The sequence below is a fragment of the Vidua macroura genome, chromosome 29, assembly GCF_024509145.1.
Source record: "Vidua macroura isolate BioBank_ID:100142 chromosome 29, ASM2450914v1, whole genome shotgun sequence".
NCBI lineage: Eukaryota > Metazoa > Chordata > Aves > Passeriformes > Viduidae > Vidua > Vidua macroura.
Window position 1 is genome coordinate 680,811 of NC_071599.1, and position 15,275 is coordinate 696,085.

At 65.2% G+C, this 15,275-nt stretch overlaps 4 protein-coding genes across 9 annotated transcripts; 3 read left to right on the plus strand and 1 right to left on the minus strand.

Moving 5' to 3' along the window:
• Window positions 1–123: 123 nt before the first annotated feature.
• S100A1 (S100 calcium binding protein A1) lies at window positions 124–4,682 on the minus strand. Of its 4 annotated transcripts, none has more exons than XM_054001392.1 (3): window positions 4,482–4,682; window positions 488–636; window positions 124–393 (listed from the first exon to the last, which is right to left on the minus strand). In XM_054001392.1, the coding sequence occupies exons 2-3, from the start codon at window positions 626–628 to the stop codon at window positions 250–252; spliced, it is 285 nt and encodes a 94-aa protein (XP_053857367.1). In that variant the 5' UTR covers window positions 629–636; window positions 4,482–4,682; the 3' UTR covers window positions 124–249. The 4 variants fall into 4 exon arrangements, with proteins under 4 accessions (XP_053857367.1, XP_053857369.1, XP_053857368.1 ...); XM_054001394.1 differs by lacking the exon at window positions 4,482–4,682 and adding an exon at window positions 3,715–4,018; XM_054001393.1 differs by lacking the exon at window positions 4,482–4,682 and adding an exon at window positions 2,386–2,794.
• Window positions 4,683–4,734: 52 nt separating this feature from the next.
• Window positions 4,735–5,793, plus strand: S100A13 (S100 calcium binding protein A13). 2 transcript variants are annotated; one of them, XM_054001395.1, is made up of 3 exons: window positions 4,735–4,930; window positions 5,223–5,429; window positions 5,571–5,793. In XM_054001395.1, the coding sequence occupies exons 2-3, from the start codon at window positions 5,250–5,252 to the stop codon at window positions 5,736–5,738; spliced, it is 348 nt and encodes a 115-aa protein (XP_053857370.1). In that variant the 5' UTR covers window positions 4,735–4,930; window positions 5,223–5,249; the 3' UTR covers window positions 5,739–5,793. The 2 variants fall into 2 exon arrangements, with proteins under 2 accessions (XP_053857370.1, XP_053857371.1); XM_054001396.1 differs by having other exon boundaries at window positions 4,744–4,930; window positions 5,604–5,793.
• A 609-nt stretch (window positions 5,794–6,402) lies between these two features.
• On the plus strand, window positions 6,403–9,016 carry S100A14 (S100 calcium binding protein A14). The gene is made up of 4 exons (XM_054001268.1): window positions 6,403–6,484; window positions 6,723–6,847; window positions 7,991–8,137; window positions 8,230–9,016. Exons 2-4 carry the CDS (start codon window positions 6,815–6,817, stop codon window positions 8,347–8,349), a joined length of 300 nt encoding a protein of 99 aa, XP_053857243.1. The 5' UTR covers window positions 6,403–6,484; window positions 6,723–6,814; the 3' UTR covers window positions 8,350–9,016.
• Window positions 9,017–12,066: 3,050 nt separating this feature from the next.
• S100A16 (S100 calcium binding protein A16) lies at window positions 12,067–15,245 on the plus strand. Of its 2 annotated transcripts, none has more exons than XM_054001362.1 (3): window positions 12,067–12,156; window positions 14,358–14,519; window positions 14,603–15,245. In XM_054001362.1, exons 1-3 carry the CDS (start codon window positions 12,151–12,153, stop codon window positions 14,765–14,767), a joined length of 333 nt encoding a protein of 110 aa, XP_053857337.1. In that variant the 5' UTR covers window positions 12,067–12,150; the 3' UTR covers window positions 14,768–15,245. The 2 variants fall into 2 exon arrangements, with proteins under 2 accessions (XP_053857337.1, XP_053857338.1); XM_054001363.1 differs by lacking the exon at window positions 12,067–12,156 and adding an exon at window positions 13,875–13,975.
• Window positions 15,246–15,275: the final 30 nt, after the last annotated feature.

Consider the following 15,275-nt stretch of genomic DNA (forward strand, 5'->3'; position numbering starts at 1 on the left):
GGCACTTGGGGTGACCCAGGGTGGCTTTTCCCTGTGACCCCAGACTGGGATATTCCCAGGGGGACAGGGCAGGAATCCCGAGCAGGAATGAAGGAAGGAGCTGACAAAACATTGGGCAGGGTCGGTGCCTTTATTGTGCAGCTGGATCCCAGTGGGATCCCCTGGGAATGCTGAGGGGGTGAGCTGGGGGGTGGCGGGGGGGGGGCTCTGGATTTTGGGAGCCCACGTCCTGCTGTGGCAGGAGGGGGGTCAGGCGTTCTCCCAGAAGAAGTTGTTGCAGGCCACGGTCAGGGCGGCCACCAGGACCACAAATTCCTGGAAATCCACCTCCCCATCGCCGTTCTCATCCAGGTCCTGCATGATCTTCTCCACGGCCCCTGCGTCCTTCTGGGTCTGGGGGGGGGGGCACAGGGTGAGCCCTGGGGCTGGGCAGCCCCCGGGGAATGGGGAAAGGGAGACCCCTGCACCCCAGACTGGTCCCAGTTACCTCCAGGAAACATCCCAGCTCGCTCTGCAGCAGCTCCTTGAGCTCCTTCTTGCTCAGCTTGTACTTGTCCCCCTCCTTGCCCGAGTAGTGGTGGAACACATTGATCAGGGTCTCCATGGCCCCTTCCAGCTGCGATCCCATGGCTGCGGCTGTGGGACCCCCAGCATGTCACCCACCAGCCCCCCTGTCTCGGTGCCACCCCCAGATGTCACCCACCCCCCGGCCGTGGTCCCCCTGGGCAGGACTGGGGGGTTCCCAGGGGCTGGGCGGGGAGGTTTGGCAGGGGGGACAGAGACACCTGTGCTCACCTGAGCTCCCCGTGCTCCGAGTGCGCCCGCCCGGCCTGGCCGGGCACGTTAAATAAGCTCCAAGCCCCCTCCCTCCGGGAGGATCCGATACCGGGGCTGGACAGCCCGGCTGGCACCGCCGGCCAGCCCCGCGGGGGCCGGGCGTGGGGGGCACAACCCCCGAGGTGGCCGCGGGCAGAGCCCGCGGGCACGGCCGGGGTGACAGCGTCACTTCACGGGGGGCTCCCCGTGCCACCCCCTCGCGCCCCTCGCCGCCCACCCGGGATGCGGAAAAAATCGGGGACATTGGGACGCTTGGGACGGGCACCGGGGTCCCTCGCTGCGGTCAGTGCCCGGGGACCCTCGGGTGACCGCGGTGGCCACGCCGTGACCCCGCGGGGGCACCGGCGGCATCCCCCATCTGTCAGCACCGCGGGGCCGGATCCGTGGCCAGCCCCGCTCCCGGGGCTGATGAAGGGATCCGGTGTCCTCGGAGCGGCCACGGGAGCCAGCGGGGCCCGGGGGGAGCCGCGGGGGCTATCGGGTGACTCCACGGGGCCCCCCGCGCGCTCAAAGGGCTCTTGTCCGGCTGAAAAGGCCCCACAATGCCGAGCCCGACGTTGCTCCAGCAACGCCTCGGCCAAGAAACCGGACTCCGAGCCGGCCCGGGTGATGCTGATAATCCCGCGGATCCCGTTACCGGGCCCCGGATCTGCGTGGGATGGAGCCCGCAGCCTCCCCGGCTCCGGCATCCCCGGGGAGATCAGCCCCCAAATTCCTCAGCCCCCAAATTCCTCAGCCCCCCAAATTCCTCAGGCCTCAAATTTCTCATCCCCAAATTCGTGATCCCCCAGATTCGTGATCCCCCAAATTCGTAATCCCCCAAATTCCTGATCCCCCAAATTCCTCAACCCTCAAATTCCTCAGCCCCCAAATTATTCAGTCCCCAAATTCCTGATTCCTCAAATTCCTCATCCCCCAAATTTCTGATCCCCCAAATTCCTCAGCCCCCAAAAGCTTCAGCCCCCATATTCCTCAGGCCTCAAATTTCTCATCCCCCAAATTCCTGTTCCCCAAAATTCCTCAGCTCCCAAATTTCTCAGCCCCCAAATTCCTTAGCCCCCAAATGCTTCAGCCCCCCTCTCTGGGACCCACCCCTCCAGGAGTTGGGACCCCCTCAAACAGGAGCTGCATTTTCAGCAGGGCCGGGTGGTGCTGGGCTCCTCACGCCTGGTTCCAGCCCTAATTTGGGGCTAATTACATCCTGCTGCCTCTGCTCCCACCTCCTGCACTTCCTGTCCCCGCGGCTGAGGATGGGCCCTGCCTGGGCACCCCAAAAGCGGTGGTCCTGTGGGGCCAACCCCCCTCCCCACTGCCCTGGGAATGGGGAAACTGGGGCATCCTGGATGGATGCGGGGGGGGGGGTCCCCAAACAGAGGAGGGGTCCCAGCTGGAATTGTGAGTCCCAGAGGGCAGCGGGGATCCCAAAGGGCAGCTCAGGATCTGCTTCCCAGCAGGACACGGCTCCATTCCTGGGGCTCCGGGAGGGGTTGGATCCCGAGATCCCGAGCCTGGGGATGGGGGCACTGGGAGGGGCCCCGTGGCACTCACTCGCAGTGTCCCCGTCCCCTGAGTGGTTCGGCAGCGGGCAGGACTCTGGGAAAGCCCAGAAACGTCACTGGGCCAGCAGCTGCTCGTGACAGGAACGGGCATTGCCCAAAAATAACCCCGACCCCACTCCCTGCCAGGGGACAGGGCCAGGACTGCCTGGCAGTGGCACAGCCGGAGCGTCCGAGCGCTCCCGAGGGACAGCAGGACCCCCAAACCCTTCGGGACAGCAGCACTGGGGTGCCCCAGGGTGAACCCCAACACTGGGGGGGTCCAGGGGGGATCCTGGGGGGTCTCAGACCCTGAGGCCGGGGCAGAGCACGCCCAGCATGGCTGGCAGATTCCCAGGACAAGCTCTGGGAAGCGGGAGCAGCGAGGGACATGCCAGGAGCTTTACACACAGCTTGGAACAGGTTTCAGCCACTGCGACTCCCCTGCTCCACTTTGACCCAGCTAAACCAGTTGCTCCAGTTCCCGGTGCTGGGCTAGGCCGATCTTGTCTCCCCATCCCATCCCAAAAGAGGCTTTTCCATCCCCGGGGTTTGGAGAGGGAGGAGCTGCAGTGGCTGGGCTGGGGACACTGTGGTGGCTCTGGGCACCTGCTGTGGGCCCCACGGTCCCCTCCAGCGAGCCCCGATGGGGCCAGCAGGGGCCACTGCTGGGCTGGTCACCGTGGTGGCCATGGTGACCATCCTTAGTTGGGGTTCCCAAGCCAGACAGGTTGTGGAGAGCCGCAGGACCAGGATGTGGAAGTGGACACTGACCCCCTGCACATGGTCACCCTGTCACACAGGGTCCTGTGGTCTTATATGGCCCAAGTCCCTGTCTGATCCCATCCCTGACCCTATATGGCCCAAGTTCCTACACGGTCCCTGATCCTATATGGCCCAAGTCCCTATATAATCCTGTCCCTATATGGCCCAATTCCCTATATGGTCCTGTCCCTATGTGGCCCAAGTTCCCACACGGTCCCTGACCCTGTGTGTCCCCCGTCCCTGTCCCTACACGGCTTCAGTCCCTCCATGGTCCCAGTCCCTCTATGCTCCCAGTCTCAGTCCCTTTATGGTCCCCTCCTGGCCATACCGGGGTCCTCGAGGCCGGGTCACCACCCGCTGCCCATGGGGACGGTCCTGAGGGGGATCCCAGGCTGATAAAAGACCTGGAGGTGCCTTTACCGTGTCCCCTCCTGTTGTGGGGTCACTGCTGCATCTGCCCCTTCCTCACCCCATCCTGGCTCCCCAAATTCCAGGGCCAGGGAGTCATGGGCCCGCCTGGCTGCGGGGCCAGTGATTCACCCCAAACCTGTCCCGGTCCCTGCTGGGCCTGACTCACCCGGCGCTTTCCCAAGAGACCATCCCGGTACCCTGACGTGGGGCTCGGTGAACGTCCCAGCCCCGTCCCCCCGTCATCCCGGGGCCGGATGGGGCTGCAGGAAGCCAATTCCTGCCCCGTGAGCTGGTGTGACGGCTGTGGGGTGGGGACAGGGCCACCCCGTGCCTGTGGGAGCCTCCCCGTTCCTGCCCCTGCGTCAGGGCTCAGCACAAACCGGGCCGGTGACGTTGTGCTGGGGACCCCCCTGCCCTCGGCCCCCAAAACACCGCTGGGGCTTTGGGACCCCAAATTCCCACGTGTGGCCCTGGGGGGGCTGCTTGCTGCAGCCTTGTTGTTTGTTACAGCCGTGGGTGAGGTTGGGGACATCGGGGACAGTCCTGAGGCCGTGTCCGGGGTCCCCTCAGGGTGTTAGGCGCAGCTCGGGGTCCCCGTGGGAATGGGGGTGCCACCGGGAGCTGCTCCGTCTCCCCGGTGGACACGTGCCAGGGCTGCCATGTTAGAAATAGCCACTGATTAAAGGGGAGCGCTGGGGCTGTTCCAACCCCCTAATTAATTTGGATTAATTAATTTTTACAGAGCCCACTATTAATAGGGATGATGTCATAGGCGGCTGAGTCACAACTCTCACTCGGTGCGGGCCGAGCCGGGCCCTGGGTTGGTGACACTGCCGGAGCCGGGATGTGACAGGGATGGCACCGGAATGTGACCAGGGCTCTGGGGTCACCTCCGTGTCCCAGCCCTGCAAGGAGGGAGCTGGGGGGTGATACCTGCCCTGCACCCCCGGAACGGGGCTCAAAGTTTGGATTCAATCATCTCGGAGGTCTTTTCTAATCAAAACGATCCCGGCGATGTTTCTGTGCAAGGTCCCGTTGATGCTCCAGCCCCGGGCCATTCTCTGCCCGCGGTCCCCTCCTGTCCCCACAGGAGGTCCCCGTGCGGCGCCGCTGAGGCCGCGGCGAGTTAAGGCCGAGCTTGGTCCGGTGCCCGGGCGGGGAGGGAGCAGAGGACGGAGGGACGGACGGACGGACGGACGGCGGCGCCCGGGCGGTGACTGCGCGTCCGTCCGGCCGCATCAGGAAACTCAACACCGGCGCGGGGGGGACAAAGGCTGCGCTGTCCCCTCCTGCGGCGCGGCTATAAAACCTCCTGAGACCTCCCCAAACCTCCCGAACCCCTCGAAACCTCCCGGGGGCCACGACCTGCCCGCAGCCAGGGGGTAAGTGGGGCATCGCTCCCCGCAGCTCCGGCCGCACCCCGGCCACGGCAGCGGCGCTGGGGACCCCTGATGTCCCCCTGTCCCCTCCCCGTGTCCCCGCTCCGGGGCCGGGCGGCAGCGGCATCATCACGGGGACCCGCTGCCCCTCGCCGTGGTCCTGCACAAGCCCCGGGACCCTAACCCTGAGCCCTGCGGGGCTGAACTGAGCCCTCGCTGGGCTGGGGAGGAGGCGAGGGTCCCCCCTTGGGACACGCCTCTGCTTCCGACCCTCTCTGGGCTCCTGTCCCTGCAGCCCCGGGCTAGCGGCGTGTCCAGTGCCATGGCCGCGGCCGAGGTGCCCGAGACGACCGAGCCGACCGAGCTGACCGAGCTGGAGGCGGCCATCGAGCGCATCGTCACCGTGTTTGTCACCTTCGCCGCCAAGGAGGGCAAGAAGGGGACGCTGACGGCCGGGGAGTTCAAGGAGTTGGTGCGGCTCCAGCTGCCCAACCTGATGAAGGTGAGGGGAGCAGCAGCAGCATCGCGGGGTCCCCGGGGGTCCCCCTGAACCGTGGGGGCTGCTCTCGGTCCCCCCGGGGTTTGCAGTCGGGAGCAACCCCTGCTCCCCTCGTGCCCGTCCCTCTCTCTGGGGGCTGACAAGTGGCCGAGCCTCCCTGGCGGGTGCTGCCCGCAGAACGTGCCCTCCCTGGAGGAGAAGATGAGCGAGCTGGACGTGAACAACGACGAGGAGCTGAGATTTGGCGAGTACTGGCGGCTGATTGGGGAGCTGGCCAAAGCCGTGCGGAGGGACAAAGCGGGGAAGAAGTGACGGGGCCACTGCGGGGACTCGGCCGACGTGCGGCAAATAAAAGAGGTTTCCCTGAGCCTGAGCATCGCTGCTGTTCTTGGTGGGGGGCTCCTGATTTGAGCCCCCATCTCGTCCTCTCCCGTGGTGGCCGCGCTGGGGACCGGCCCGGCCCCGGGGTGCTGGCTTGGGGTCACTCCGTGGCTCCGGGCACCCCGTGATGGACAGGGCCATTCCCAAATTGCCCTTGTGCTGGTCTGGCTTTTGGGGTGCCACCCTGCGCCCCACAAACACCTTCCTGCCGCGCTGGGGGGTGCGTGGGGGGCAGAGCTGTGGCTGTGGCCGGGGTGGGGCTCGGGAGATCTCCGGCAGCGATGCCGCGCTGGCCACGGTGGCCACCAGCTCCATGGCATCAATGCCCGTCCTCTGCAGGGTCTTGGGTAGCACGGGGTGACACATCCACCAGCACATCCCGGCTGGGGAATATCCCCATTCCTAGCGTTCAGCTCCTGAATCCCGGCTCTGCTGGCTGGTGAAATCGCGCTCTGGGCAAGCAGCCGGGCCCGGTGCCGTTCCCACGGCGTGCTGGGCCCGCTCGGATGGGGAACCGTCAGTGTGGCCGGGAAGGAGGCGTTTCCCGGCCCCACGCTGGCGCCGGGCCAGGCTCCCAAATGAGACGCCTTGCACCACGGAGCTCCCACTCACACCTCCCCGGTATAAAACCCCGGCCCGCCGCAGCCCGCGCACACCTGGGACAGCCCGTGCTGCAGGTAAGTGGCCCGGCCGCCCCACGGCACGGGGGTCTGCTCCCCCCACGGGCCCCTCTGCTCCTACGCTTGGCCCTGCTACGACTTGCGAGGACGCCGGGGACGTGTCCCGGCAGCTCCGGCGCCGCATCCCGGGGCTCCTTCCTCGCCCTCCGCTCGGGGATGAGGAGGAGTCCTGGCGCTGGAGGAGGGGAAGCTCCCCCCGAGCCGAGAGCTGAGCTTGGCTTCCTTCCCCCGCCAGCTCCCCCGGACCCTGCGGCAGAGGAGAGACCCCCGGAGAGAGAGAGAGAGAGAGAGAGAGAGAGAGACCCCCGAGGAGCCGCGAGCAGCAGGATGGGCCAGTGCAACTGCCGCAAGAAGCGCAAGGTCCGGCGGGGACACCGCGGCACCGGGACCCCCGGCGGGGCGGGGGTGACCCCGCACGGCCCCGGCCTCGGAGCCCTGTGCGCAGCGTGACTCAGAGCGCCCCGGAGGAGCCGGGGGCTGCTCTGGGGTTTGGCAGCTCTGGGCATGGGTGCTGCGGAGCCGCTTGAAAGCTCGGGGAAGCAGGCAGCTCCGTCTGCTCCCGCGGATCGACCTTCGGGAGCCGCCCGCGCTCCTTGCAGCCTCTCCAAAGATGCCCAACGGCAGCAAAGCTCCTGCTCTCCTCGGCTTTCAAACGGGAGGTGCCCACCCCGCAGCCCTTTGCACCTGTGGAGGATTTGGGGCGCGGGGCTGAGGCTCTGGAGGTTGTCAGGCTCTGCCCAGTGGGCATCGCTGGCTGTGGTTTCACGGCGTTCCGAGGGGAAGCCGCAGATTTGAGTGAATCACCGTCGTTTCCCTTAAACGGAGCCGCACGAGCGGCCGGGAGTGATCGGGAGTGACCGGGAGCGGGGGTCGGGCTGTTCTGCGCCCCCCACACCGCCGGGCACGGGCTCTGCGAGGTGGGAGAGGGGCTCCACGGAGCCCCACGCCGGCGCCACCGCGGGCACTGACTCACGCTGCCATCGCCACTCGTGCGGAGGAGAGGAAGAACCAGTCGGGACGGGCCCGTGCGCCGGGGGTGGCGAGAGACGCCGGGGTGGCTGAGCCTGGCGGCCCCCGGGCGGGGACAGCGCGTCTGGGGGTTGACAGCTCGGGGGGACAGGCGACGGCAGCTGGAGGGGCTGTCACAGCCGGGCAGAGCAGCTGTGGAGGGGTGCAACAGCTGGATGTGGGGGTGCAACATCAGTACGGTCTCACATCTGGGCGCAGTGCTCTGGAAGCCGCGTGGAGACTGCGGGCAGGGGGGGCTCACAGCTGGATGGGGAGGTGTCACAGCTGGACGGGAGGGTGCCTCACATCTGCACAGGCGGGCCAGGTGCTGACGAGGAGATTTATGCCGTGCTTGTGGAGGGATGAAATGTTTGCTCGGGGAACGTCCCACCTGCTTGGGGCTTGTCCTGTCCTACCCCCCACGGCATGTCCCACCCCTCCGGGGAGCTGTCCCACCCCTCCGGGGAGCTCGCTCACCCTCTGTCCCCCCCGCAGGACTGCCAGGAGCTCACGGACGTGGAACGGGCCATCGAGACCGTCATCAGCCAGTTCCACTGCTACGCAGTGAAGGGGCAGAAGGAGTACCTGACCCCCAACGAGATGCAGGAGCTGGTGGTGCAGAAGCTGCCGCACCTGGGCAAGGTGAGGGCAGAGCCTGGGGGTGGGCAGGAGGAACTGGGGGGGCCCTGGCTGCTGGTGGGACCCCCCAGCTCCATCACGTGTTCTCTCTGCAGTGCGTGGGACCCCTGGAAGAGAAGATCGAATGCATGGGAGACCCTAACGAGGCCAAGCTGGAGTTCGGAGAGTACTGGGACATGATGGGGGATGCGGCCAAGGGCTGCCGGAGGAAGTAGAGGGTGGTGGGGGACGGGAAGGCGCCCGAGGCCTCAGGCTCTGCTCCTGGAAGCGCGAGAGGCCGCTAGGCCCGGGGGATACGCCTGGGAAAAAGTGACCTCACTCCTGCCGGAGGATTCCCCCTCCCCGGCTCCATCCCTGCCCTCCTCGGCTCTCCTTCCCGTCAGGATCGCTCCCTTCCCACCCCCAGCTCTGCCCCGTGCCCGGGGGGCACGGGGGGGGGGGGTTCCTGGCCCCGGAGCCGCCTCTCTCCGTGCGCCTCCACCCCCGGGCTCGTCCCACCTCCGGCCCCCGAAACCCTCCGGGTGCAGCTCCCCCAGCCCCGGAGCATCGCAGCGAGAGGAGCTCGGCTCCTTTCCCCCAACCCCCCTCGGATGTGGGGGCTTGTCCCCCCAGCCCCGTGCCCTGTCACCCTGTGGCACCTCCGGGGGCAGCCCGGGCTCCCCCGCAGCTGCGGGTGGGTGCACGCGGCCCGGGAGCCTTCCCTGCCGTTCCCTCCCGGTTTTTGGGGGGGCTATTCCGGGATGTGCTGCCCTCCCGGTGCTCCCCACCCGCAGGGATTCCGGCCCTCAGCCGGGCACGGGGCCGGGGCGGGTTGGGATCAGCTTGGGCCGCTCGCAACCATTTTTGTATAAATTAATAAAGGAAAACACTGGGAAAAAAAAACCCCCAAAAAAAAAAAAAAAAAACCCCAAACAAACCGACCAGGATGGGGTGACCTTGTTTGTCTTTGGCGGGAGAGGGGGAGTGGGGGGCGAGGGGGGGCTGCAGCGGTTGTGGGTTGGGGTGATCACTTTGGGGTGTGCAGAGGATGGGGGTGCAGGAGAGGCTGGGGGGGTGCAGGGGGTGCAGGGGATGCTGGGGGGGTGCAAGGGATGCTGCAGGGGTTATGGGGATGCTGCAGAGGTGCAGGGGGTGCAGGGGATGCTTTGGGGGTTCAGAGATGCTGTGGGGGTTCAGGAGATGCTGCAGGGGTGCAGGGGATGCAGGGGCTGTTGCAGGGGTGCAGGGAGTGCAGAGGTGCAGGGGGTGCAGGAGATGCTGTGGGGGTTCAGAGGATGCTGTGGGGGTGCAGGAGATGCTGCAAGGGTGCAGGGGATGCTGGGGCAGTGCAGGAGATGCTGTGGGGGTTCAGAGGATTCTGTGGGGCGTGCAGGGGGTGCTGCAGGGGTGTGTGACCCCTGTGGACATCTCAGGGCTCTCCACACCCCCAATTCCCAGGTGCCTGCTGGTCCCCGTTGTGGGGACCCCACAGACAGAGCCAGGGCCGTGCTCTGGGGACGCAGCTCCTGGGCTGGAGGGAGCTCAGGGGAGACCCCAAAATCCTAGGAGACCCCAAAATCCAGGGCTTGGAAAGCCCCAAGGGCTGCGAGGCCATGTGGGGAGAACGTGGGATTTGGGTGCAACTACAGCAAATTGCGGAAGAGTAAATGACACAAAGCTGCGGCTCATGGAGAGTGAGGAAACAGGATGGAGGACCCAGTTTTCCCACTTTTCCTTTGCCATCCAGGCCCTTCCCACCGAGCTCCACCTCCTGGAGGAGGCTGTGGGCACCCCAGAAACGCAGTGGGGACCCTAAAAAGGAGTATCTAAAAAGGGAGAAGGCGTGGGCGCCTCAGCAGCACCCGGGTCACCTCGAGAGGGAGAAAAGCAAAGCCAAAAGTGCTCCCAAGCTCGGATGAGGTGATAAGAGGTGATAAGAGCCGGGGCTGGGCTGGGGACAGGTCCTGCAGCTCCGGCATCGCGGCTCGGCCACAGGCAGCCTCTGTCTGCTCTCTCGGGCTGGATTTCACAACGGGAATGACTATTTATTGTCCCTTGCCTGGAAATAAATACATGGGAATTAAGCAGAAAGGTGTGGCGTGGTAATTGGAGACAGGAAATGTGTCAGGTTGAGGTGATGGAGGGGAAAGGGGAGCCGGGGCTCCCCAGTCCTCTGCCCTGCACCCGGCTGGGAATGTGGGGACTCCTGGCTGTGCCTGGTGTGACACTGAGGGCAATTCCTGCGACGTGAGCCAGCCCTGGGTGAGTCTCTGGCGTATCTGGAATGTTCTGGAGGTGACAGGAGCAGCTCAGCCTGCCCTGGGACAGCCCCTCGGTGAGGACACCACACTGGGATGCCCATCCCGGAGGTCACCAAAGACCCCAAATCCAGCTCTTGGCCCCTCTGGAAATGCTCCCGTGGTGCTGGAGACATCAAACACATCCCAGCCCTTCATCCGGGGTGCTGGATCAGGGGGGACCCCGACCTCCCCGGGGTCCAAAGGGCTGGGAATGGTGCTGGGCCGGGCCGGGCCAGTTGGTGGCTGCTCGGGGCACACGCACACACCCTGGATGCCTTGTAAAAATAAGGGCCTGGATGTGGTTGTGACATCTGCCAGGGGAGCAGAGCGATGAAAGGCCGTGATTCAGGTGTGAGCTGTTTGCCTGCAGGCTCCGGGAGGGATTCCCACCCTCCTGGGATGTTGCATCAACACCACGACACCAGAGCATCTCGGCCCAGAACAGGTTTGCTTCCTCCCGACCGAGATTAGGAAGAGACCGGGGCGGGGGGAGAGCAGGGATGACACGTTTTTTCCGGGATGGGAGCTCCAGAGGTGCTGGGAGCAGGTCAGAAATCTCCTCCTGCTTTGCATCCTCAGATGTGCCCTCCCCGATAAGGCCGGGATCTGATCTCGGCATCGGATCGCTCCGGGAGACACCAGGCCTGCAATTTGCAGGGGTAATTAATTATGGATGGGACTTCAACAGCCCAGCTCCCAGCTGGGAAGAGCCTCATCCATCCCAGTGCAGCCAGAGATGTCTGAGTGCTGCACAGGGCCCCAAACCTGTGCCAGCCTCTTCAACCCACCAGAATGAGTGGTTTTGGCTCAAATAAAGGATTTTATTTGCCCCAAACCTGTGTCAGCCCCTTGCACCCACCAGAACAAGTGGGTTTGGCTCAAATAAAGGATTTTATTTGCTCCAAACTGATGCCAGCCCCTTGCACCCACCAGAAAACTCATTTTGGCTCAAATAAAGGATTTTATTTGCCCCAAAACTGTGCCAGCCTCTTCAATCCATCAGAATGAGTGGTTTTGGCTCAAATAAAGGATTTTATTTGCCCCAAACCTGTGTCAGCCCCTTGCACCCACCAGAACGAGTGGTTTTGGCTCAAATAAAGGATTTTATTTGCCCCAAACCTGTGCCAGCCTCTTCAACCCACCAGAACGAGTGGTTTTGGCTCAAATAAAGGATTTTATTTGCAACAAAACCATGTCAGCCCCTTGCACCCATCAGAACAAGTGATTTTAGCTCAATAAAGGATTTTATTTGTTCCAAAACCTGTTTCAACCCCTTGCACCCACCAGAAAAAGTGATTTTGGCTCAATGAAGGATTTTATTTGCCCCCGGTGCCTGGGGTGGGTTGGAGCTGGGATGGGTGGATTTCCAAACCCCAGGATCAGGTGGGAATTCTGTGCTGGGAGCCCTCGGCCCTGTGCCTCCCGTAGGGCCTTTTGGGGTGTTCTCCACTCCCATGCCGTCACCCCAAACCCCAAAGGTGTCCAGCAGCCCCCGGGAAGAGCCAGAGCCGCTGCGGGTCCCTGCTCGCTCTAACCCGTCCCAGTGTTGCAACCCCCAAGGAGCCATTTCCCAGGTGAGCCCCGGTCTGGGAACGCCCTGGGAACGTCAGGGAGGGGTGGGAGCCTCCTTAAAAACCCGGCTGGGCCGGCGGGATGGGTGCAAGGTAAGGAGAGAGCAGCGACATCGACTGCGAGGCCACAGCGGTGACAGACGGACACAGCGGGACCCCCAGGAGGATGCAGGTGGGGCTCCCGGGGAATTCCCGTTCCCCCGGCGTGAGGAACCTGGCCTCGGGAGCCTCGGGCTGAATATTTGACTGGGAAGAGCCCTGGGATGTCTGGCTACAGGTTGGGAGGTGGAAATTCCTGGAATCCTTCGGCAGATCCGGGAGCGGGCCCGGCTGGAGGGACCAGCCAGGGTCACCGGCGGGGGGGAACCGGGACGAGCCGGGGTGTCCGGGAGGGGATCAGCAGCACCCACGGACCGTCCTTGCCGCTGGAGAGCTCGGCTTGGGGCTGCCAGTGGGGTCTGGCTCCTGAAAAAATGGGATTTCCCAGTGGAAAAGGGGATTTGCTAGTGGAAATGGGGGATTTCCCAGTGGAAATGGGCGATTTACTGGTGGAAAAGGGGAAAAGGGGGATTTGCTGGTGGAAATGGGAGATCAGTCAGTGGAAAAGGGGGGTTTGCCAGTGGAAAAAGAGGATTTACCGGTGGAAAGGGGGATTTGCCAGTGGAAAGGGGGATTTGCTGGTGCAAAAAGGGGATTTACTGGTGGAAAAGGGGATTTACTGGTAGAAAAGGGGATTTGCCAGTGGAAAAGGGGGATTTCCAGTGGAAAAGGAGGATTTGCTGGTGGAAAAGGGGGATTTGCCGGCGGGGATGCCGGGCAGGGGGCAAGCAGTGCTGGGGCCATGTGTGCCTCTCTGTCCCCACTCTGGGCACTGGTGAGCAGGCAAGGAAGGAGAGGGAGAGGGGGAAGAAGCGGTGGGACCGCGGTGGTGGCAGTGGAGCTGCTGGAGAGCCCTATCGCACCCAGCTGGCTCTGTGTCTCACCCCAGCGCCGGTGTGCCCTCGTCCCAGCGTGGCACCAGTGTCCTCATGTCCCACTGTGGCACCAGCGTGCCACCCGGCGAGTGTCCCCGTGCCCGCAGCTGGCCCCGGGGCTGTGCCGTGAGTCAGCGGCGGAGCAGCAGCTGCGGTGCCCCAAGGACGGGCTGGGTCTGCTGGCAGGGCACAGGTGACACCGATGTCACCCCGGGCGAGGGCAGGGGGAGACGAGGGGGGCTTTGGTCCCGCTGCTGCCAAATCCCTTCGGTTCCTGAAGGGGCTGGAGCTGGAATCCCTGCTTTGGGACAGCCCCAAAGCCACCCCGGTGCCACAATCCTGAGAGCTGGGGACAGTCCCCAGCCCTGGGGTGACGGAGTGAGCCCATCACAGCAACAGGGATGGCTTGGGAGGACACAGGGCCACGCTGAGGCACGTGGGGACAAGGACAAGAGTGTGGCTGAGCCTGGTGTCACCTCCCTGGGGCTGGACTGGGGAGGATCAGGGTGAGGAGAGGGGACAGGAGCCAAGTTGTGGCACGGAGCAGGTCCTGTCTGCTCCCAGAGAGAGCAGCCGGGCTGGGGACACCCTCTGATGATGTCCCCAGAGTGGGGACAGTGCTGGGGCCACCCCTCAGCACTCCAAGGCCCCACGTGGCAGTCGCTGTGGCGGTCGCTGTCGTCCCCTGGGCTGGACTAAACCCGTGTGGAATCAAAGGGACCAACCGAGCCCAGCTGTCCCCACTCCCGGCCACCGACGGGGCAGGAAAGAGCCAAGTCCGGCCAAGGTGACGCAGTTTCCGTGCCCTCGTTGCTGGGACGTGACGGGGCCCATCCTGCTGGGCCCATCCATAGGAAGGAGCTTCCTGGCTGGGGACAGGAGGGACACCCGGAGCAGCCAGGAGGGGACCCTGGGCCGTGGGGCCGCCCTAGGCCGGGCTCGGGGGGGGGCTCGGCAGGCCGGGACCTGCCCCGCCGGGCTGTTCCCGGAGCCGTGAAGCAACAGGAGGGCTGGCTGGTAATTCCTGCCCCTGCGCCGCCGCCGCTCGGCTCCCAGCCCCATTCCTCCCTAATGAGCCCTGGGAACGCGCGGCCGCGGCCCTGGCGCTGCTCAGCCCCGCGGGCCCGGGGCCGCAATCACCGGCCGGCCCACGCGCGGGGGCGGTGGCCCCGGGGGGCGGGCGGGGCGGGCACAGGTGGCACCGAGGAGTTCCGGGCTGGTGCAGGTGGCACCGAGGATTTTGGGGGGCCATGCGGGGAGATGAGAACCCCACCAGTCCCGCGGGCCGCTTGCCTTCCCGCGGGGATGGTTTTTAACCTGCCGAGGGGGGAGAGGGTTGCGGTGGAGACCCCCGAGCGATGGCTGCGGGGAGGGTCTCACCCGACTCCCGACCCCGCAGGGAACCATGGCCGAGTGCACGGAGCTGGAATGGGCCGTGCAGGTGCTGGTGAACAACTTCGACAAGTACTCGAGCCGCTGCTGCTGCTGCAAGAACCCGCGGCGTATCAGCAAGAAGGATTTTCGGAAGATGCTGAGCCGCGAGCTCAACCACATGCTGACGGTGAGCCCGGGGGCCGCGGGGCCGGGGTCCCGCGGGCTGTCACCGCCCCGAGTCCGGCCTGAGCGGCTCCGCTCTCCCCGCAGGACACCGGGAACCGCCGCGCCGCCGACAAGCTCATCTGCGACCTGGATGAGAACAAGGACGGGCGCATCAGCTTCGAGGAGTACTGGACCTTGATAGGCGGCATCGCCAGCCCCATCGCGCAGATCATCCGCCAGCAGGAGCAGAGTGTCAAACACACCAAGTAGCCGCTGCTGGACCCTGCCGGAGCCACTCCCGCTCCTCCACGACCCCCGCTTTGTGTCCGCCCCGAGCCTCCGGGATCCCCCCCCGCGTTCCCACGAGCGGGATGCGGCTGGGACGGGCAGGCCCCGGGGGTGGGATTTGGGGTGCGAGGCCGTCGCAGCCTTGGGGGGCTCCTCCTTCTTGCCGTGCCCCCCTCCTCTTCCACAGGGAGCGGAGGGAGAGGCTCTCCCTGCTCTGGGACGGGAATTCTGTCTGTCCTCAGCCCTCCGCTGGCAGAAATCCCATCACGAGCAGCACCTCCTCTGCCCTTGGGGCTCCCCCCCAAACTGGGGGGGGGGGTCTCCTTGGGCAAAGGGTGCTTTTTCCCCCCTTCCCGAGCTGGTGAAGGCGCTGCCGTGCCCGGGGCTCGGGGAGCGGCGCGGTCCCGGCCGGGTGCCACCACTGTGGTTATTTATTGCAGCAATAAAGTTCGGAGGAGCAGCGGGTGTCGCTCAGGCTTTGCCGTCGCGG

Coding starts and splice junctions, on each gene's coding strand:
- S100A1 (XM_054001391.1), bottom strand. CDS start 1,081: ATGTCCCCGATTTTTTCCGCATCCCGGGTGGGCGGCGAGGGGCGCGAG. Junction 637..795: donor TCGGAGCACGGGGAGCTCAG/GTGAGCACAGGT, acceptor GGGGTCCCACAG/CCGCAGCCATGGGATCGCAG. Junction 394..487: donor AGCTGGGATGTTTCCTGGAG/GTAACTGGGACC, acceptor CCCCCCCCCCAG/ACCCAGAAGGACGCAGGGGC.
- S100A13 (XM_054001395.1), top strand. CDS start 5,250: ATGGCCGCGGCCGAGGTGCCCGAGACGACCGAGCCGACCGAGCTGACC. Junction 5,430..5,570: donor AGCTGCCCAACCTGATGAAG/GTGAGGGGAGCA, acceptor GGGGCTGACAAG/TGGCCGAGCCTCCCTGGCGG.
- S100A14 (XM_054001268.1), top strand. CDS start 6,815: ATGGGCCAGTGCAACTGCCGCAAGAAGCGCAAG. Junction 6,848..7,990: donor ACTGCCGCAAGAAGCGCAAG/GTCCGGCGGGGA, acceptor TCCCCCCCGCAG/GACTGCCAGGAGCTCACGGA. Junction 8,138..8,229: donor AGCTGCCGCACCTGGGCAAG/GTGAGGGCAGAG, acceptor TTCTCTCTGCAG/TGCGTGGGACCCCTGGAAGA.
- S100A16 (XM_054001362.1), top strand. Junction 14,520..14,602: donor AGCTCAACCACATGCTGACG/GTGAGCCCGGGG, acceptor CTCTCCCCGCAG/GACACCGGGAACCGCCGCGC.